Below are 22,361 nucleotides of genomic sequence, written 5' to 3'. Positions count from 1 at the left end.
TGCCATCCCCATTACTAAGGTCTTGCCAGAGGTAGGTGAACAGGCCTGGTGTATGGCTCTTCCTCATGTTCCAACCATCTACTCTCCACACATCCCCTCTCCTTTCGTGCTGGTGAAAGCCCAAAAACTTGCCAGACTTCAGAGAAGAAATTACAGGACACAGACAGCAGAGCCACCTCCATGCCCCACACCATGCTCCTGTGACATACTCAGTAAAAGATACCCTTGTACTTAGACTTTGGCCAGGCAGCAGATGAGCCTGTACCCTTACTGTGTGTATCCTCCATCTTGCTTCCTTTTTCTGTACAGGTAAACCTGGAAGGTCACCTGCTAGATGACATTTGCCTTGTGTTTCAGGCCTCTTGGGGCTCTTTAGTACTTCAGCTCCTCACAGAATGTCTGAACCGGGGGGGTGGTGGCTGTGGCACCATCCATTGGCCTGGCCAAAGCACCTTTTTCTCCCCCCCCGCCCCCGTTCCATCCCTCTTCTAAGTATGTGCCTATATCACCCCGCATTCCCATTTGTTGCTGCCAAAACCTTTCAGACTTGATATTCACGGCCCCAGCTTCGCAGTATGCTAAGAGATCAGTCTTAGGCAGAAGGGATGGCTCCCACAGTGGCACTCCTGTCTTCAGCCCTACCCAGCACCAGCACCAGCATGATGGCGCTCCTGAAGGAGCTGTTTCCTTGCCAGCTGGAGCCTGTTTTGTCCTGTTCCTCATTTGTTAGCAAGAACAAGGCCAGAGAATGGGTGAGTTTCCCCGATCTTTGTACTAGCTTCAAGTGGTCTAGGAAATCCCATAGTATGGATATCTGTTCTCAGGACCCACCCCCCTACCCAGTGTGCTTTGCAAAGGGACCACACCCATTCTCAACTTCTGGCCCTCCTCCCTGAGGCTCGACCTCTGGCATCCTGCCCTGATCCCCGAGAACCCATCACTGCAGTGGCAAACAGTGTCTGTGGCAGGAAGCTTGGGGAGAGCTATTTTGGGGCAGGGAGGATCTCAGGAGGATGCTGGCAAGGTCAGTGTAGGAAGGGAAGGAGGCAGGTTTTCTGCCCTCGATTGTGAATCCTGAGCCATCTGGATGCTGCCCAGGGACCCAAGGTTTGCTACAGAGAAGAGTACACCCACCACAGGACTCCAGATTTGGATTCTCTTAACCAAAAAAGCCAAAGGGGGCAGGGGTGGGTTTGGAAATGTAGGACCTGATCCATCAGCCACTGAAGCCAGAAAGAAAGTGTTTATTTGCTGTGACCAACAGAGTGAATTTCAGGGCAGGCAAGACTCGAGGTATAGTGCAGGGCACCCGTGAAATATATTGATAGTGGCTGGACTATGAGGAAACATCCATTGAGCGCCTACTGTATAAGGGAGGTTATTAAGTGCTAGTAGGAGAAAGGTATGTCATACTTTGTGCTCCTATATTTTACAATCACAATGTACAATCAGGAACTATGGTGAGATTTGTAAACTCTGACCCCAAGATCATACCTAAAATGATGGGCTCAGGTGCAGGTAGGGGTCGGGGCTTTCCTGACCCATATGAGAACTTGCAAGAATCTGGAATGCTTAATTCACCCTCCTCTTTTGACCATGAGTTTTGTTTTGTTCTTCACATGTCTTGAGTCTCAGGCTAGCTTATCTGACTAGCTATGAAGCAGGGGATAGCCTTGAACTCCGGATCCTCCTGCCTCCACCTCTTGAGTACTTAAATTATAGGAATGAGCCACTGCACGTGATATATTAGGCAGGAATGCACACACACAAGGAATGGAACCCAGGGATTCATGCACACTAGGCAAGCACTCTACAGTCCCAGCCACTTTTCAGCATCTTGAGAGAGGTTCCCACCGCCCCCCCCCAATACGAAGTGTATACTGCCTGCACACAGCAGATATTCACCTAGGGACAGTGACAAGAATGGCTGTTAGGTAGAGTAGTTGAGATTCCCCTCAAGGAAATTCTTTCACTATGGGTGAGATGCCTCTGCTTTTCCTAGTCAACAGGGGCAGGTGACTACCATGGCCTTGGACATGCAGCCAACACTGCCCCCAATGCGAGGATATGGCAGTTTAGAAGAGAATTTTGATGTGCCATTGGCAGACAAGGGATGGCTGGGGAAATTAAATAATGATGATGATGATGCTTTATGTCAGGCAAGGCACTATTAACAAGTCAGATAACAACCTCCAATCATCTCTCCAACTTATGTGATGAGTGGCCTTCATCCTTGTTTCAAACAAAGCAACTGAGATGCAGAAAAGATTGGAAACTCTGAAGAGGGCTACATAGTTGCTAAATGTCAGAGACAGAATTCAAACCTGTCTTCCATGGTACTGTTCTTGTCTAAGACAACAGGCACAATCTCACAGAACTTGGGTAACCCCAGAAACCTGTCCAGAGCCTATCACCCCACTACCACCAGTGTCTTAGCTCATTAACCTTGCCAGCTCATGGATCTAGCAGAAAGTTTTCTTAGATCCCAGGGCCCAATGTCCTGAGCCCAGAGAGAAGAGCTGGTTTCCTAGGTCTCTGGACACCTTTTAAATTAATCCAGGCAAGCAGCTTGTGATGGGACCTGTGGCACTTTTCACAGCCTTGAATCTGGATAGCACACCAGCCCATTCTCACCTGGCCAGGAGGAACCTCCACTGCTTGTATGTGTAGCAGGCTGGCTAGTCATCACTGTCAGGTCTAGTGGGTTTAACATCACCAAGGGGGGGGGGGGGCTCGGGGTATATCTGTGAAGGCATTCCCAGAGAGGCTCTGCTGATGAGGGTAGACCCACCCTGGTCCACTCTGCTGAGACATAACCAAGTGGTCACTGCTGCCACAGATAGGAAATGAGTCTGTGATTGAGCTTTGCCCACCACCATAGACTGTACTTCCTCCTACTGTGAGCCAAAACAAGACCTTGGTCCCTTAAGGTGCTTCTTGCCAGGTATTTGGTCACAACAAGGGAAAAGGCGAATAACACACTTAGCATCTGCCTGTCTCTCTTCCCCGGCTCATGGAACCTGTAGAGGGTTTCCAGAGGGTTCTGAGGCCAGGGAAGGACCTTCCCAGGAGCTCAGAGGCAGCCTTTCTAAGGGCCATTTGCCTCCCATAGTTACCTAAGAAACTTCAGTATGCACTAGGAGATCCTGAGCAGGGCAAGGCTCTAGTAACTATTTAAGCATGTCTTTCTGTCTCCCTAAATCTTTTCCTTTCTGTTCCTTCAAATGGTCTTATAGCCCAGTCCAGTAACTCAAGCAAACTGCGACAATCTGTCATTAACTTAATGAACATGGCCAGAAGCCCAAGGAGTCCTCACACACACACTCACATACCAACAGTTTTCACTGGTGACCATGGAATTGAACCCAACACCAAATATGATGTGTGCACTGAACAGGCGCTCTGCACACAGCCTTGAATATAGAAAGAGACATTCGAGGAGAAAACTGTTTAAGCCAAGACCTTGTGGCATCCTGAATCTACTCATTCAAGGTCAGAAAATAGCCAAAGCTGAGTTTGAATACAGTCTGTACTTTCAGCACCACAGGACCATCCATCCATCCATCCGTCCGTCCGTCCGTCCGTCCGTCCATCCGTCCGTCCGTTCACCTGTCCATCCATCCATCCATGTGACAGATATTCTTGTGCACTTATGGCGCCTTCAGAAACTGGAGGTACCACAGTGATGTGCTCCACATTTGCTGGGCTGACTTTTCCCTTCCATCTCTGTCATGAATTTCAGAACGTGGCCACATCCACCAAGTGATTTGCTTCCACTTAATCTACCCCAGAGACTGCCAGGTGTGCAGAGGAATTAATGAGTGGGTGTGGGCTTAGATGAATGAATAATAATTAGGTGGGTACATGAATGGGTGGAGGGGGAGAGGACCTGAAGGAAGGAGGGATGGAGGGAAGGATGGAAGAGAAGCAGATGCATCCATGGGAAGATGGAAAGTAACCGAATGAGAGGGGTAGCTGAGTTTGATGGGAATACAAGGAGGACTACTGAGAGGTGGTGGCTGACCAAGAAAGTTGATCTGACCTCACTCATTTGCAGGTCTCCTTACCTGGTGGGCAGTTACATCCTGAAGACATCTTCGGGGCCTCCCGGCGCCTTCGAGAGTAGAACTTCCATTTCTGTACAAAAAAGACAAGAAAAATCATCAGAGCTCATGAAGCTACAGCCTTGAAAAGCCAGCATGGGGGAATGAAGGGAAATGTATATGAGGGGAGAGGCCAACCAAGGGATGCAGGAATCAGGAGTCAGGGGTCAGGGGAAGAAAGCCTGGCAGTTCATGGCCCTCTACTGCCCAGATAGCGTTCGAAGAGCTCTCAAACGCTCCTCAGGTAGAAGACAAGATACAGGATAAGGCTTCTCACAGTCATTGCAGCATTTGATATCTACATCAGGATCTGCCCAGGGCCCTATAAACTAGTCACCCATGGTGACTTGACAGTACATGTTTCTTGGCTCTAGGCTATTGTTTTCCTTCTCGAGCTGGGCACCTGGGCAGGGACAAAGCCTTCTGTTCTACTCACCCCCACAAGGCTAGCCTAGGAAGGAGGACAAGGGTGGGTGATGGTGGGCTGGGGGCCCTGAGCAGGCCCTAGACACCCCTCTTGCACCTCCATCAAACCTCTTGCACCACACTTTGAAATCACAGAGCTAATCTGGAAGGCCCCAAGTGGTGGGGTAACTCAAATTTCAAGAAGTTGCATATGTATGACAACAGTCAAACATGTTTGTGCAAAATGGCTGCACATGGTCGACTGTTTATGGAAGCTAGTGTCTGTGTGCCTTCTCTGTAGAGGGCAGTGAGCTGTGTAGTTTAAATGGGACTCTTAAGTGAGTCTGTGTCTTAAGGTTTCTCCATTGCTGTGAAAAGATACCCTGATGAAGGCAGCTCTTAAAAGGCAAGCATCTATTTGGGGCTGGCTTACAGTTTGTTGAGGTATGGTCTTTTGCTAACTATTGTAATGCTAAGTGCGGGCCCTCAAGACCTGGAGTCTGCAAGTAACCCCCAAGTTATTTCTGACTGGTAAATAAAAATGCCAACAGCTAATAGCTGGGCTGAAGAGACATAGGTTGGGTTGAGGTTTCCCAGGTTTGGGTTTGGAGAGGAACCATTAGGAGAGAAGGCAGGAAGAGGGAGGAGAAGCCACCATGGATTAGGAGTCAAGAGGAAGTGGCCCTGAGGGTACACAATTGGAGTTAAGAGCAGCTGAGATAAAGCAGTCAATACTAACTTGGGGTTATCAATAGGAAAGTCGATTCTAACAACATTGAGTAGTATCTGCCCAACTCTTGTGTTGTTTAAGGCTTATTGTAAAAATAAAAGTTGTGTGTATCTTTCACCTGGGAACTTAATTAGTTAAGGTGGGGTAGAAACCATGGGTCATGATTAAATAATTTTTACAACACAGAGGTTTAGTTCATTATCATCATAGTGGGAAACATGGCAGCATACAAGCCAACATGGTGCTAGAGAGACAGAACTGGGAGTTCTACATCTTGGTCTGGAAGCAGCATAAGGAGACTGTGTGCCACAGTGCATAGCTTGAGACAGACCTCAAAGCCCTGTCTACACAGTGACAGACTACCTCCAACAAGGCCACACTTCCTAAGGTGCCACTCAATGATGGGCCAGGATTCACATACATGAGTCTATGGGACCATTCCTATTCAAACCCTCACACCTTGCCAGGAGGTTGGCCTGGGTAGCACAGGGAATGACTGAGCCCCTCTTGGAGACTGCATTTCTCCTGCTCTGTCATTCACAGAACACACAGTGCATTTCATAGACTTAGACCAGCTCCACTCTACAGCTGCCTCTGTTCTTGATGGTCATCCCACAGCCCTGGCATCTCCACAGGCTGCACCTTTATCAATGGCCTGGGTTCCCCCATGACCCCTCCAATCCTAGGGTCTCTACTACAACTGAGGCTGTGCCTTCACCGATGGTCTCTTTTGACCTCTGCTAGTAGCAAGTCTTGGGGGCAATACTTGGCTCTGAGAATCCAGAAGCTCCCATGTTGCCAAGACCAGCAATTATGTGGGTGACTCTAATGCATTCATCAAGTTTGGATGCCAGTGTGAAGTGCAGCCTCGGTCCCCTTTGGAGAGTCCCTGAAGGTGTCTCCTGGACAATGCTGACTCTTCTTAATTACTGCTACTTTCTCAGCTCTAGCTAAAGAGCTCTGTCCCGCCAAATAAAAGTTTCACCTCAGTGCTGCTGGGTCTCTTGTTAATCACAGATAAGCAGATACCAGAGAGGCTCCGTTTAAAATATCACATGAACAGCACTGACAGGGTCTTTGAAGAACTCACACACTTCCCTCTGAAACTTCCCAGGCTGGCCTCCACTGTCCACACTGACATCACCCTCCAGTGCCCCTCCCCCACAGAGCCTCTCCCACAATCCCCCAGAACAGCCCCCTAAACAACCCCCTACAGAACAGCTGGTTGAGCTCAAGTGTTCAACAGCTTTTCCTGCTCCAAGTTTCAAACTCCTTCCACAACCCTCCCCTAAACAGCAGACCCCCACAAACCTGGTAACAATGTCTGTCCTGGTAACAATGTCTGTCCTGGGTTGCTTTCTATTGTGGTCAACATCTCGATGGAAGGTAACTTGTAGAAGAAAGCGTTTACTTTACAGGTCATCATGAAGGGAAGTGAGGGCAGAAACTCAAGATGCAACCCAGGAGCAGGAATGGAAGTGGAGACCCAGAGGCAAGAGCTGATGCAGAGACCAAGGAGGGGTGCTGCTTACTGACTTGCTCCCCGTGGCTTGCCCAGCTTTCTTTCTTATAGAACCCTAGGACCACCAGCCTAGGGATGGCTCCACCCACCATGGGCAGGGCTTCCTTCATTGATCACTAATTGAGAAAATGCCTTACAACTGGGAGGCATTCCCTCACCTGAGGCTCCTCCCTCTCTGAAGACTCTAACTTGTGCCAAGTTGACACAGGAAACAAACCAGTACAGCTGGCTGTCATTCACCTCTCCCCACCTGGCAGAGGATTTCCTTCCAGTGGATGATCAGCCCTCTAGGCTGCTGAGTCTGGTGGTCAACCCTTGTTGACCTGGAGTAGCATTTACACATATCTCCTCTGCACTTGGCTCTCAGGGAGCGATGTTTTCTACATTCCCATTTTTCCACTCTGGCCGTTCCCTCTCTTTCTCCTCTGCCAGTTCCATCTTGTTTACTCACAACCTAAATGGCACAGGCCATAGGGCCATGGTTCAGGGCCTGACCTCTGTCCTCTACACACTGGCTCTCCAACGCCTTGCCATGAATTGTCCATGAATGCCTTAGCCAGTGTCCTATTGTCGTGAAGAGACCCTGTGGCCAAAGCAACTCCAATAAAATAAAGGATTTCATTGGGGGCTTGCTTAGAGTTTCAGAATTGTATCCATTATCATCATGGCAGGAAGCCTGATAGCTAATAGGCACAGTGCTGGAGAAGTAGCTGAGAGTTAGATCCTGATCTGAAAGCAGGGAAGAGAGGAGGAAGGAGAGGAAGAGGAAGAGAGAAAGGCGGGGGGGAGGGAGCACCTGGGCTTGGAATGGGCTTTTGAAACCTCAAAGCCCACCCCCAGAGACACACTTCCTCCACCAAGGCCACACCTCCTAATCCTTCTAATCCGTTCAAACAGTTCCACTCCTTGGTGACTAAGCATTCAAATATATGAGCCTATGGGATCTGTTTTTATTTAAACAACTATAATAGTAACAGAAGGCCTCATAACCCCATCTCTAGCCTGGACCTTTATTTGGGGCATATGACCAGCTGCTTTTCTGACAAGTTACTCTTTGCCATCTTGGAAGAGGTGGCAAGCTCCCAGCCTACTGCCTAGCCCTCTCATATGGGAGCCAGCTCAGTTTCTCCCACTCTCTGACTTACTCATCGAGCAAACACCTCCATCCCCTACCTTGTAGAAACCGAGCATCAGAACCCTTTCCCCAATCCCAGCGCCACCACCTGCTCCAGACACAACTGGACCCCAGTGACCTTGACAACCTATTGTCAGCACCCTACATCCAACCTGGGCCCAGCAGCCCATTCTCAACCATTGCTAGAGCCACCACCTCTCCAGGCTTTTTTCCCTACCCCAGGCCCATTGCACTAGTGATTGCTCCCTTTCTAGAATGTTCTTTTTCTAGCTGTCCACCTGGCATGCTCCTAATGAGACCTTCCTTGCTTCCTGCCCCAGGCCTACATACTTCCTGTCCTCGTCCCTACTTCATTTTCTCCTTTACATTTCCCCCTCTCTCATTTATCGCCTCCCCTTTGCCAACAGAAGGTTAATTCTGTGTGAAGATGAAGCACGTGTTCTGTGTTCCTCATTATTGTATGCCCAGTGCATACAACGGAGTCTGACATTTAGTAACCCCTGGCTATTTACAAATTAGACGTCATAGTAAGCTTGACTCGGGCCCTGTTTAGGTGGGCCATTGACTCACTCAGGCAGGTGCTGTGTGCCGGCCAACCCCTCTCAGAATGAGTGACCCAGGTCACCAAGGCACACACTCCAAGTGTCCAGCATTTGTTGTTTAACCCACTAGCTCTGGCCTCTTAGGTATCAGATTTAGAGGCCCTAGTGAGAGACACTGGAGGTGGACGGGGCACTCTGCAGTCCTGTTTGGGGGGTGGACTCCAGCTCTCTACACAGAGGGGGGCCCTTTGGCTCTCTTGGCTGGCAGCCAGCGCCTCCTGGAATGCCCTGTGTGGCCAGCGCTGAAAAACCACCAGCCTGATGGGTCGCAGCTATTAAAACACCGGTGTCAGTATCAAAGGGAAGATGCCAGGCAGCCACCCGCTTCCCCAGAGAACACAGTTCTAGCCTGGCTTGGGCTTAGGGGCCAGTCACTCCCCGTGTCCCAGCTCAGGACCCTTAAAGGGACCGACCAGGCACCTGCCCAACCCAGGAGTCTGTTACACAGGACTCCAGATGGCAGCAGAGGGGAGCAAGGCCAGAGGCCCAATGTCACTCCAGGGTCTGTCCTCAAGCAGAAGCTGCAAAATAAGATGTCACCTCCTGTCAACCGCCCAGGTGCTGAGGTAGACAGTACAACAAACAAGAATCAGAGATAATCGCCAGTAGTGGATTGTGACACCTTCACGGGGTCGGGCTGTAGCTAAGAGGCATAAAGTATTTGCTTTGGGTGTGTATGATCTTGTGGCTTAAATCCTCTGCACCGGAAAAAAATAAATAAAAAGCCAGTTATTAGTAGAGGTGTGTCTATAATCCCAGTACACAGGAGGTAGAGGCAGGAGAATCATTGCAACTTGGAGGCTAGCCTGGGCTACAAGGTGAGGCTGTGCCCCAAAAGATTCCACCGAAACAAAAAAACAAAGTGGGTGGGGTATGGCTTTGCTAGTGGCACGCTTACATGTACACTGTAATATGTAACATGTCTACATGGCAGGCACACACAGAACCCTGGGTTAAATAAATCTCCAGTCGTCAATAAACTGGGCGCAGTGGTCCACACCTCTAACCCAAATACTCAGAAGGCAATAGGGTCGGAAGTTCAAGATCATCCTCAGCTACATACCAAGTTTGAAGATAACCTGAGCTACATGAAACCCTGCCTCAAAAATATTTTAGGTCAGGTTTGGTGATACCTGCTTTTAATCCCAGCACGATGAAGGCAGAACTAGGTGGTCTCTGTGATTTCAAGGCTAACCTGGTCTACAAAGCAAGTTCCAGGTCATGTCTCAAAAAGATTTGTTTGTTTGCTTATTTATTTAGATCTTTTTGAGACAGGGTGTCTCTGTGTAGCCTTGGCTATCCTGGAACTTACTAGACCAGGCTAGCCTCAGACTAATAGAGATCCACCTGCCTCTGCCACCTGAGTGTTGGGATTAAAGGCATGCACCACCACTACCACCTGGATGAATTTTTTTTTTTTTAAATAACCCACCGTAAGCAATCTACACTACCCATAGTAATAAGTATTTTAGAAAAAAGTCACACAATAATTTTGATAAATAATCGTATGGCTTCTACCCGCCCTTGGGACTACCTGGTGCAGGCACAGACTCTGGGCTTTGCGGTATGGATAGGGGCTTGAGGTAAGGCGGTGGGGCCTGGTTTGTGGGTCCCACCCCAACTTCCCCATCAACAGTTCTCAACAACAAATAAAGCATCTGGGCTTCAAGACACTCAGCCATAAAGTGAGGGTGGCCTTAATTACCAGGATGGCAGAAAGGACAAAGGACAAACAGAGACACGGGCCTTGGGGGAAGTCTAGTTACTGCTCAGCTGGTTTGGTCTCCTGAGCTGATATGGGTCTGCCTCTCTTGCCTATCACATAGGGGTTAGTGTACCCATAACACCCACAGGTACCAACGTGGGCTTGCCACGCCCTTCCCCTCCTGGGAAAAAAAGAGGAAGATGATGTAGTTCTGTGGTCCTCCTGTTAACGCTGGGTGTCAAAAGAGAAAATGGCCTTAGATACGACCCAGTTAGGCATCTCTCTGGTCTTCCTTTGGAACCTGCTCCTTGAGGCTTTGGGCTGGGCCTGGGCTTGACCTGGGCAGTTCCCACAGTGGAGAGCAGTGGTTCAAACCAGCAGCTCAATGTTAGCTGTGTGGCCCAAACCCAGAACAGCACGGGGGGGGGGGGGGGGGGGTTGGGAGTGACAGTAGAGGGCTTGGGAGGAAAAGGCACAAAAGATGGTGAGGGAGGGGCACAGAAGGTGGCCTAAAAAGGGACAGGCCCAAGAACCTCCGCAAGCCCTGGGGCTACAGCTGATTTGCTGGCTGGGTGAATTCAAAGCAGAGGAAATTCAGACACCCACACACCCACCCACACCCAATCAACCCCAAACAGACTTGCTCAGACCACTCCAGACTAGGGGCCACAAGGTGCCCAAGGAATTGTCTTCCTCCCTCCAGTCTGTATAAGAGCTTAGCACCCGATCACAGATCAGACTCCAGGACTGGGAGGCTGGGTGCAAGAGTCTCTGGGTGCCTGTGGCAGCCTCTTCCTAAGACCAGGAAAGGGCACTGCCTGTACCTGTATGTGAGCATTCCAGACTTTATAAGTGACGTTCTTCCATCCACCTAACCCAAGGTCCCTCAACTGGCTGTGAGCTGTCTGTAGAATGTCTTGACATAAGTGTATAGCACCTCAGGGACTCAGAAAAATGAAGCTGGGCCACTGATGGGGCAGGTCCAGGGACAAGAGTCCCATTTTCATGTCCCCCCTTCTTCCCTTGTCCCGTTTTCATGTCCCCCCCCTTCCCCGCGAGGGAAGGGCCTGGGGTGCATCATGTTCTTTGCTGAATAATCAGACTTAAGTGGGCTCAGAGGCAGGCCCTGGGAAGCCAATACAGAGTGACACAAGACAGTCCACAACCCCACTGTTAGCGTAGCTGAGAGGACTGAATGGTCAAGAGCTAGTCACAGACCTCGCCCTGGATCATCACAGGGAGGTGACAACTGAGCAGAGGCAGACAACCAGGTAAGGGTGCTGGGGATGACTGGAAGCCAGCACATTGTCACACTTCTCAGAAACCACGCAGACGTCTTGTTTAGTCATTTGTTCTGCAGACTTCACAAGCAGGAAACTGAGGCACAGAGGATTAAGTAAGAGAGCCACACTAGAACCCAGGAAGCCTGATTTGGAGACCACGTCCTTGATGTCACGTCTATGACGAAGATAAAAATATCTGCTAGGCAAATTGCAGGAGTGTCTCAAAGCACATTCACTCTGTGTGAATGATTGTGTGTGTATGTATATGTATACATATGTACACATGTATGTTTGTGTATGTTTGTATGTGTGTATGTTTGTACACATGACTGTGTGTATGTATGTATACATGTTTATACATGAGTGTGTATATATAACTATATATACATATGTATATGTGAGTATGTGTACACATGTATGTATGTATATGTGAGTATTTGTAAGTATATGCATGTGTGGTTATATGTGTATGCATATATATGTATGTGTGAATGTGTATCTGTGTGTGTGTGTGTGCATGAGTATCTAAGACCACAGGCTAACATGTCTGGGGTCCAAAACTGTTCTAACCTACTTTTTTATGTGAGGTCTCTCATTGGACCCGGAGCTCGCTGACTTGGAGGCTCTTGGGATCCGCCTATTTCCACTCACTCGGGGCTAGGGTTACAGACGCATGCCATCATGTCTGGCTTCAAAACAAAACAAAACAACAGACAAAAACCAAGCCAAGCATCCATGCTTTCTTGGCAAGCACGTCACTGACTTTGCCATCTCTCCGGCTCCTAGTTTTTGAAGTCTAAAAAGAGCCCTCGTGGGTGATATTCTTATGGTCATCACTCCCATTTTAGAGAGGTGCATCTCAAGGCACAGAGAGCTCTATCAACTTCCTTGAGCTCCCACAGCCCAGCTGGACTTGAACCCAGACATCTGTGAGTCATGTCTGGGCCGAGGACGATGGGACTAAACTGTATCGGCTGTGACACGATGTGACTGTAAGGTCTGCGTGTGGAGTCAGCAAGTGAGTTAGGAACAGAGCTGGGGGAGCAAACAGTCCTGAGGGAGGCTGGAGGCCAGGTGATCACAGATGAGCGCCCTGTGTAAAGGAGCAAGGCCCCTCTCCCTCTGTTTAACTTTAGATGCTTGTCATCCATGCTGGGAATTGGTAGTGGAAGGTGGGTCTGGAACTCTGACAAGATGAAGAACACATTCCAAGTGAGACTTGACCAACCCTGGAATAGTCGTAAGTCCTAACAATATAAGGTAGTGAACTCCCCATCACTGGGGAAATGTAAGCCTGAGAACCAAGACTGCTGTGAGGATTCTGAATATAGTCCAAGGCTTCTTTCCTTTTCCATGTAAAGCTTGGGGTGGGGGTGGCCTGGAGGCTGCAGACTCTTGGTAGCCATTCCTTCTTCAAGGCCAAAGAATCTTATCTCTGGCCCAGAGGGCAAGGGAAGGTGGGTCCCAGTGAGTGCCTATATACCCCATTCTCTTCAGCATCCTTGTCCCTACAAGCCACCCAATCAGAGCCCGACTCTAGGCAGCTGCCCTCGGAGAGCACACAGCACACAGCTGATAACCATGGTTGGACTCTCAGGGGTGTCAGAGGCCCAGGACAGCTGCTGGGGCATCCAGGCCCCCCTGTGGCAGCTTACACAGCAGGTAAAAATGAGGCTGGTTGGGGAGGCTGACACAGAAAGGAGGAACGGGGAGGAGGGAGAAAACATGGAGGAGAAGGAAGAAAGACCAGGCTGCCTTCCTCATTGAGGCTGGGGCTGGGTCAGAAAAGGAGGGGGCTAAAGAGAACCATCCGGAGTGGACTCCAGACACATAGGGTGTCCCAGAACCCCACAATAGTCTCCAGAAGAGAGACAGGAGTCCAGTGTTCCCCCGGGAGGCTGGGCCTGCTCCTCTGGGGCAGTTCTATCCCTTTGGGGCCCAGGTGCAGGGCAACCCAGCTGCCAGAGGGCCCCCTCATGAGTGTCCCTAGCCTGGCTCAGCTCTCCCTAGTCCTGGGCCTCAGTTTCCCATGAGGGAGCCTGTTTATTCCCTTCACTGGCTGAGGAAAGACCTCATCATGCTCAAGGTACAGGAGAGAGAGAGAGAGAGAGAGAGAGAGAGAGAGAGAGAGAGAGAGAGAGAGAGAGAGAGAGAGAGAGAGAGAATATGAACAGGGGATGTGGCCTCTGGCCATCCATCAGGGGAGCCCAGACTTGTGATGAAGCAGTTCCTGGTGTGAGCAGTAAGAACCCACACCCATGCAGAGCCCAGCATGGCTGAGGTCAGGACAGGATGAAGACTCTCCTTAGGGTCTTCCTTACCAAGGCTAGAATGAAGACACAGCACTGTTGGAGCCATTCTTAGGATGACCAGTAAACACAAGCCAGGCACCAAGCCAGTTCTGTCCAGCCTCTCCTCTGTAGGGGCCAGAGCCAGCTGAGCACCTCCCTAGTCTTCTCGTAGGCAAGCACATGCTAGTCTGACTAGTCACTACTATTCGCCAGCCATGTGACCCTGGGCAAGCCACCTGACCTCTGTGGGCTTCAACTTCAACCTTCTCTGAAAAGGGAACGGTAGGTACAGAAAGCGCACGCTGCACGGCTTCAGGGGGGTCAGTAGATGCACAGCCAGTGCCAGCCAGGTCCACAGTAAGTCCCCAATAAACGTAGCTCTAAAAATGCCTAGATTGGCCGTGTCGTCTGTCCAGTGGCACTTGATGGGGGTAGGGTATGTCAGTGGTTACAGTCAGCACACCTGGATGACTTCACCTGATCAGCTGTCATCTCTGTGCAGAGTGCTCTGCCACCTGTGTTTTTCTAATCAGGATCCCAGGTTACACCCAACTAGTGGCTGAGGGCTGTGGGCTTGCCGGTGATATTACTCTGCAAAAAGTTCCCAAGCAAGCTGGGAAGGAGTAGACGGAACACTCCACTCTGGGGGTTGGGGGGCCCGAAAAGGAAGATGTCCAGCTGCTCCTTGCAGGCAGAACTGATCTTAAGAAGCCATCCCCAACCTCCAGCCAGAGCCAGGCATGGTAGCCAAATACTGGGCCCTCGGCGGGCTGCTATGAAGCCACTTTTTCAGGGCCACTGTGGGAGCAAATGCTAAGCCACAGCGAGAGCTGGAAGTATGTGAGCCTCGGTTGGCTAGAATACTTTCCCCGGCCTTCAGCAAGATGCCTACTCGGAGTGGGGACAGCGAGCTCAGATGCTGTAAGCAGGAGGGCATGAGAAACGGGCTGGGTGTGGCCTAGCCTGCTTCACACACACACACACACACACACACACACACACACACACACACACACACACACACACACGGAAGGACACCTCCTCAGGCTGCTCTCTTGTCTCCATACATCTGTAAACCCGCACGCACATGCACACACAGATGAGATCTTAAATCAATTGGTTGGTAAAAATCTGCCTACCACTTCCCAAAGTCCCAGACCATGGTCAATAACAATAAAGACCAATGAACCTCTGGCCCTCTTACTAGGTTGTGCAGACAAATGAAGAGACAGGACATTTAAAGGCTATGCAGAGGAGGACACCTGGCCCACGTGGCCGGGGCTGTCACAGACAGCCAGTAGACCTATCCTCGTATATTGGCTCCAACAGGTTGGGAGTATAGCCTGGTGTCCTGGACGGAGAAGGACTGAGAGGTCTGACCAGGCTCAGGGAGAACATTCATTGAGTGATTAGTAATGTCTGCTACCATCAGGCAGGGAAGTCAGCATTATGTGCTATGTCTGCTTTTACTCCCTGCACTAAATGTCATTTTAGGCCTATCCAGGAAGTGCCCCTGGGCAAGTCGGAGAGGGAAGGGGGTTTCTCATGGCTTCAGGGATCTCTCCAGAGGACACCAAGAAAAATGTAGAAGGATAAGTAAGGGGAAAAGACATCTTTCTGGGAGTGGCCAACAGGACTTTGTTCTGCCATTTTCACTTCCCACCTTCGGCGAGGGCTAGCTAGCTACCCAGTGAGCCTTCATCTTGCTCGGAGTTACCTGAGAAGCCTCTGCCCTGAGACTGTGACAGCTCTCCCTGACTTAATCCATCCTAGTAGACTTGCTATTTAAAACATTACAAAAGCTCAGGTCATGAAACGGCTCTCTTCACTTTGGGAGTTAACGCTTGCTGGCTCTCTGAAGCTTCCTGGAACACGGCTGCAAGATTCAAGGTCCCCCGCAAAGCTTGATGGGAAAGCATCCTGTGATCAATGGGGCCATGTCTGCCGAGAACCCTGGAACGGGGCTAAGCACACATGGAACACGTACTGACCACCAAGGATCCACCAATGAGATAGTAGTTAACTGGAAAACGGAATGACACCACAGAAGAGACAAACGTCCTACATCTCTCCAGCAGGATTCCATCCTGGTCTTTCGATGCTAGTGGAGAATAATCTCCTAGACCTGACTTTCCATTGCAGAGCAGATGAAGGCCCCAGGCATCAGTCCGCACACAAAAGGAGGCATGATTTGGGATGGACTCAATGGCATGCTGGGTTTTGTCTGAAGATCCCTAAGGCCTGTCTACTTCCTGAGGCTCAGACAGCTGTCAGGTACCCAGGACACTGCTATGCAGGCAACCCACCCTGTCACGTAGCCTGCTCCATTCAGAGCCCATCTCTGGGTCCGCAGCCTAGTGTTTTAATCTTTTTGCCACTGCTTTGATCTCTCCTCTCAATAGCCCCATAAAAAGGTCCCTGTACACATACCCCATAGATGCGAGACATTCTCATAAACAGGTCATTTTAAGGGTGTGTGGTGTGTGTTGGGGGTGGGAGGGGTCTGCCTGTACTCTGTCAACATCTTGGCCTGGAAGTTTCTACTACTTCCTTTCCCAAGGATTCCCCAAGGTGGAAGAAATGAGTCATGGGAATGGGAGGGAGGTTCAGAGACACTGGTCTCTTCATCTATAAAGTGGGGTGGGATAGATAGTGCCAGGCACTGCAGAGGGGGAGGTGGGGAGGCGCCATCCTGGCCCATATACATGACCTTGGTGCATCCTATGCCACTCCGAGAGACAATACAAGGGTACTGGGAAGAGCAGTGTAACCGGGGTGGGAGTCTATCTGGCCTCCCTCAGAGTCCACGGGCCAGGGGATGTAAGGCACCGCCCCATCCCTAGTCCCAGACCTCCAAACTGAATTCAGTTGTTTTTAATCTCAATCCCGCCTCCCCCTCCCCCACTCCCTTTCCCCTCCCATCTCCTGCCCAGTCTAGCCTAGGTGTCATCTGATTTTCTCCATTTGGGACATTCCAGCTTCTTTCTTTACAGCAAGGAAATCAACGGTCAGGCAGCTGGCATACTCATTAAGGGTCCCACACCACAGAGAGGTGCTGTCGGGGAATCAACCTGACCTCCCAGTCCCAGGTCTTCTCCCGGTGGTGACCCATCCACCAGTGGCTGGGGGCTGGTGGGGGGGGGTGGAGAGGGGTCCTCCGATCTGACCTTGCTCACCTCTTCCCAAATATCCTTTCCTACTGGGTCCTTCTACTTGGCCTGCCCTGCCAGCCCCCTCCTTAGACCTACAAACCCACTGTATGTCCTCTACCCACTTCCCTTCACCTCTCCCTGGATGTCAACAGACCACTGCACAGCCCCCTCTGAAGTCCCTCTCTCCTCCCTTAAGGAGGAGCTCAGGCCCATTTGCCCCAGGAATTGCTACCCCAGGACCCAGGAGCCCTTCACTGGGGCATCATCATCTCCTGCTGGTGGGGCCATTCCTTCATGCCCCATGCTGTCTGCCACCTCCTGAGGGTCTCACAGCAGTCCCAGGCTGGACTTGGAGCCTGGATTTAGCAGCCAAGAAACCTAACTGCAGGGGGTCGTGCAGCCCACTCTAGGCCCGAGGCAGCAGGGGGTTTAATCTTAGTCCCTAAACCCTCTAGCTTCCTGTGTTAACGGAAGAGCAGGGGCTCTCTTCCCAACCCTTTCACAAATCTCTTTTGAAACGAAACTACCCTCCCCCATGCTGGTCTAGCCTCATCCACTTTTTTTTTTTTTTTTTTTTTTTTTTTTTTTTTTTGGTTAAAATTACTTATCGTTGCTGTGTGTGCATACAGGTGCTCTTGCTTGGGTCTGTGTGCAGATGCGTTCCTCCGGAAGCTAGAATATAAGTCTATGGGTTCCAGGGATTAAACTTGGGTTTTGGGGCTTATTCAGCAAGCCCTTTTACCCACTGAGCCCACTTGTCAGGGCTCACCCCTTCCTCTCTTGTTCTTTGATTATACAGGGAGAATAGCCCTGGGGAAGGAAAGACAAAGGGAGAGTCCCGTTCAGTTTCTCCAAGGACATTCACAGGTCCCACAGAGGTCTATTGTCCAGTTTAATCTTATCAACATGATTAAATCAAGAAAAGTCTAGAGGATGGAAGCTGTTTTTAATCTCAATCCTGCCTCCCTTCCCCTCCCCCACTCCCTTTCTCCTCCCATCTCCTGCCCAGTCTAGCCTAGGTGTCATCTGATTTTCTCCATTTGGGACATTCCAGCTTTTTTTCTTCGCATCGAGGAAATCAACCGTCAGACTGCTGGAGCGCCCCTGGGTGTGTCTGCGAGAGCGATTCTGGAGAGGGTAAGTCAGTCGGGAAGAGCCTGACAGAGCGGCACCTGGGGGCTGGAGCGACACAGGAGAGTTGTTCTGCCCCCTCCTAGCAGACACCCTGAAACCTCTGAACCGTGAGCCAACGGAAGCCCCTTCTCCCTTGTGTTGTTCTGGACAGGCTATTTTTGTCACAGCAACGAGAGAAACTCAGCCAGTCACCAGGTCACCAGCTCTGTCTGACAAGCGCTTTCCATGAGACTAGAGGGCTTGCCGGACTCCAGTTAGATTTTTATTTAATGCCAATAGAATAAGTCACACATGCTGGCGATTGCTGCATGAGACCAGATGGCCCCTGAGTGCCCCTCCAGTAGCCCCCAGACCACAGACCCCAGATTTACCAGGTTCTGTGACAGGTCAGCTCCCTCCAACACCCTCCAGACTACTGCCTCCAGGTGTCATTACCCCCACAGCTACCAAGTCCACGTATCCCTGTCCTCATTATCACACACCCCCCCCCCACCGCTGCCGCCATGATCCCCAAACAGCTTCCTGTCAGCTGTAATTCCCAGTTAAGGGACATACACATCTTCTATTGAATTCTTTGGTAGCTCCCCATTTCCCCATCTCGCAGTCTCTAAGGCCCTTATTGACTTGGGTTACCCATCGCACCCAGCCTCACCTTCAACTATGCCCCTCTCCCCAGTTCCCATAGTGTAGGTCAGCATTTACAGCCCCAAAGCAGCCCTGCCCCCACCGCTATCTCCATCCTCCAGAACCTGTTCCCCGGGTGGTGGTGGGGCTGTCTTAGCACAAAACCTGATGCTTATCCCCTGGTGCCAGGCAAACTCCTAGTGGCTCTTGGTCTTGCCCCCAAACTCACTTCCTCAGGAAACCCACCTTACGTTGTACACAAGACGTTTCCCGGACAGTTTCCCTCCATGATTGTAACGTTTCCCTCCAAACGTGGTATCTGCTCATTTTCTTTCCGTGTCCCACTCAAGTTCGGGAAGACTGCCCTGGGGCAGCTGTCTCTCGTCCCACTGCAGCTAGTTCTCAGCAGTGGGTGCAGGGTAGGGAGGTTTAGCTCACTCTAACACTGGATGTCACCATAGGGCCCTGAACAACCTACTGCCCATCCCAAGAGCTCATTTTTCCCCCTCTGCAAAATGGGGTCACTTCTGATCATGTTCAGGGTGCTTCTCAGTTCTACAGGCTAGGGTCAAAGAGCCAGCAGAATAAACACTTGGAACCTGCTGGAAGCAGGGGACTCTCCATGACAAACGGGAGACCTAGAGACCTGGCTCAGGGAGGGGTGGATGCACCCGAGGAGGTCTTTGCCACCCTCTGCACGGTCTACTCGCTGTCCCGCCCCCACTCAGTCAACCAGCCAGAGCCCGGGGACTGCCCCCAAGCCTAGCGAACTGTGGGTGGCCTGATTGAACCTTTTTACTTCTGGCCAGTCATGGCTATGGGCTGTCACAGCAGACATGGAACACCTCTTTGCTGTGGCCTGTGACTTCCCCCATGGGGCCACCTAGGGAATTGCTATAAAAGAAGCACCCCAGAGAAACCTAACTGCAGGAGACCCAGCCCTGTTAGATCTGGCTAATGCTCGCCATCATCCTATCTGGTCAGAGAGATTTCGCTATTTGTCCCAGTTTGCACAGCACCCCAATAAATCCCAAGATGGGTACAAAAGCCCAGAGCTGTTTGCTGGCTCTCAGCAGCACCTTTTGGGTTACTGTCCCACACGCCTCCCACTGTGCAGTTCAGATTCTCTGAAGTCACCAGCCCACTCCATCTTAGGGCGTTCAGCTTTCCCACACCCACACTCCGCCCCACTGGAGTCTGCATTTCCCGCCTCCCCAGGGAGGAAACCACTGCCATGCGCACTGTCAGGATTCCCCCAGCCACGACACACATTAGTAACTTTTGAACTACCTGGGAAGGAGGACATTTGGGGGCAAGGAGAAAGAGCTGCATCCTTATCCCAGTTGCAGGGATAGAATTGGGATCACCCCAGAGGCCACAACCAGAAGAGTCATAGGTTAACGGGACCCTGAGGATGACAGGCAACTCACATTTGGGCCCTAGGGGCCAGAAACAGCAAACAGGGACCAGCAAAGCTCAGTCCGCTTTAGAAACTGTCTCTTTACGTCCTTAAACGGCGCACTCTCTTGCCCTGCACCCGAATGTGACCATAAAAACCACGCAGCACCTACCCTCGTGGAACAGGCAGGACCACTAGAGCCCCCGCAAGCATCCCCCAGCCTCTTTCCCCGCAACTAGCCCAGGAGGCCTCTGCGCATCTTTTGCGCGCACCGCCTTTCTCCACCTGACGGCCGCACGCGTAGGGCGCCTCCAGCTCAAGACCCCGAGGACTCCCCGAGCTGGGAGGTCCCGCGCATGCCGGCTGGTGCTCCCGATCTCTGGCAGCTCAGCGGCGATCCCTGCCCACAGTTCTAATCCAGGCAAGCTGGACGAGCGTGCAAAAGAGCGCCGGATCGCACCGGCTCGCGGAGTCCCGGGACTGCGCGAGGGGGCGCCTCGGGGTGGGGATAAAAGGCAGCAACAAAGGGCACAAACCTCGTCCAGCAGTTGGTTGACTCGTCCCAAAATAGCTTTCTCCATCTGCTGTTCCCCGCGCTCCGCTTCCAGGCGTAACACTCGGGCCTGCAGCTCGGCGGTCCGAAAGTGGGCGAGCAGGCTGAGCGCCAGCGAGCACAGCGCCAGAGCCAGCAGTCCGCAGCACCCGGGGCTTGGAAGCCTAGCGCACTGCTCAGCCAGCGCCACCGTCCCGGGCCCCTGCGCGCCCAGCTCCCCAGGGCCGCGGTTGCCGGAGGCTGCCGCTTTGCGGGAGCGCTCCGCCACCATCCCCTCGCGTCTCGAGAGCCAATAAATAAATAAATAGAATAAATAAAAATGAGATCCAAGAGGCGCGATCCAAACAGAAAGGCAGGAGGGAAAGGGGCTAGCGTGGCTAGAAGACGTCCCTTTCCTTTGCTCCCCAAAGAGGACCGAAAATGAGCAGTCGGAGGGGGGGGGCAGCCAAGAGCCACCAGCACACGCGATCGGGGTACGCCAAAGTAAGGAAAAAGTTATTTCGAAGAATGTTCCAAGTTCGGGGATCTGGCCCTGCTCCCCGCTCTTTCCCTTCTCGCCTCTGCAGAGTTCTCAGGGTGGTGCGAAGCTCGGGGTCCTTCTGGGTGTTTTGTGTCTCCGGGGAGAGCGGGTGTCAGTCCCCGGGCGAAGGGGCGCGCATGCAGGGCCCCATGGGCAGAGGTGGGTCGTGGCTGCAGTGAGCCGCTCTGGGGCCGATTCCGGCGCCTCTGTAACTTGACACAGCCAGCCCGGCCGCGGGGATCGGATGAGCGCCGGGCGCTACTTCCCAAACTAATCTCCCGCGCCCCTCCCTCGCCCTCCTCCCGCTCCTCCTCCGCCTCCTGCGGGGCCGCGGCTGGGGTTTGTTTATTTATGCAAAGTTGCCTGGGGTGGGGGGCGTGGTGTGCGGGGGCCCGCGGACCTCGGTAGCCCCTGTCCCGGCTCCTGGTGCCCTTTGAAGTGACACTAGGGGTTATTTATAGGCGGGGAGGGGGTGTGGGGTGGAGCGGGAGCTGCGCCCCTCTTCCTTTTCATAGAGTCACATTCAAGATCTCAAAGACGTGGGGGCCGGGCATCACAGCACCCCGCTTTCCCAGAAGACCGGGGACCCTCCAGGCAACCTGTTGAATCACTATCAGTGTGCCTGCATGGTCCTGTATGTTCTAAGTCGGGAGATCTGCCCTGACCTCAGCAGATATTCTCTCCCTCATTTCTACCCAGCGCCCCCCCCCACCCCACGCTTTGCAGGTGACTCTGATGGGACCATGCCACCATTTCCAGAGTGGAAAATCCAGCGCTTCGGGGCAGCAGTTTTGACGCCCCTTTTCTCTTTCAGGACTAGACCTTAAAGAACTACAGAATAGAGATTTATCAGGGGTCACGCCCTCCGCCCAGGTTCATCCTAGGATGACTAACAGGCGTGGGGGGTGAGGCTCTTATTTCTGTTGATCTGAGACCCATAGGAAACTAGACAGCCTAGGAGTGCAAGCCATCAAAGTCGGCAATTCTCAGGTGCTCACACTCTATCTCCCCTTATCCCTCTCAAAGCTCACCCCATCCCGCCTGCGTGGCTTCCTCGTCTGTTGAAGAGCTAGTGACCTTTGGGCATTCTGCATTTGGGTTTTTTTCCTTTCTTTTTTCACCCCCATGCCTCCGTCCCACTATGCGTGACGTCTGTCAGTACAATTCTCATTTCTTTGTGCCTCTAGACATTCCTGCAACTGA

The 22,361-nt window shown here is 51.7% G+C and overlaps 1 protein-coding gene across 1 annotated transcript in view; it reads right to left on the bottom strand.

The window, feature by feature from the left end:
* The window catches only part of COL13A1 (collagen type XIII alpha 1 chain), a gene marked incomplete at both ends in the record, with an annotated part of 139,595 nt that extends 118,686 nt beyond the window's left edge, over positions 1–20,909 (bottom strand). Inside the window, 2 exons of the mRNA XM_080937613.1 lie at positions 4,068–4,137; positions 20,622–20,909. Coding sequence (XP_080793739.1) covers positions 4,068–4,137; positions 20,622–20,909 — 358 coding nt within the window. The remainder of the gene's footprint in view (positions 1–4,067; positions 4,138–20,621) is intronic.
* Positions 20,910–22,361: the final 1,452 nt, after the last annotated feature.

This window comes from Micromys minutus (genome assembly GCF_963924665.1).
Source record: "Micromys minutus genome assembly, chromosome: 25".
Classification (NCBI taxonomy): Eukaryota; Metazoa; Chordata; class Mammalia; order Rodentia; family Muridae; genus Micromys; species Micromys minutus.
The sequence above is the reverse complement of the archived record's forward strand: the minus strand, read 5'-3'. Positions and strand labels throughout refer to the sequence as shown.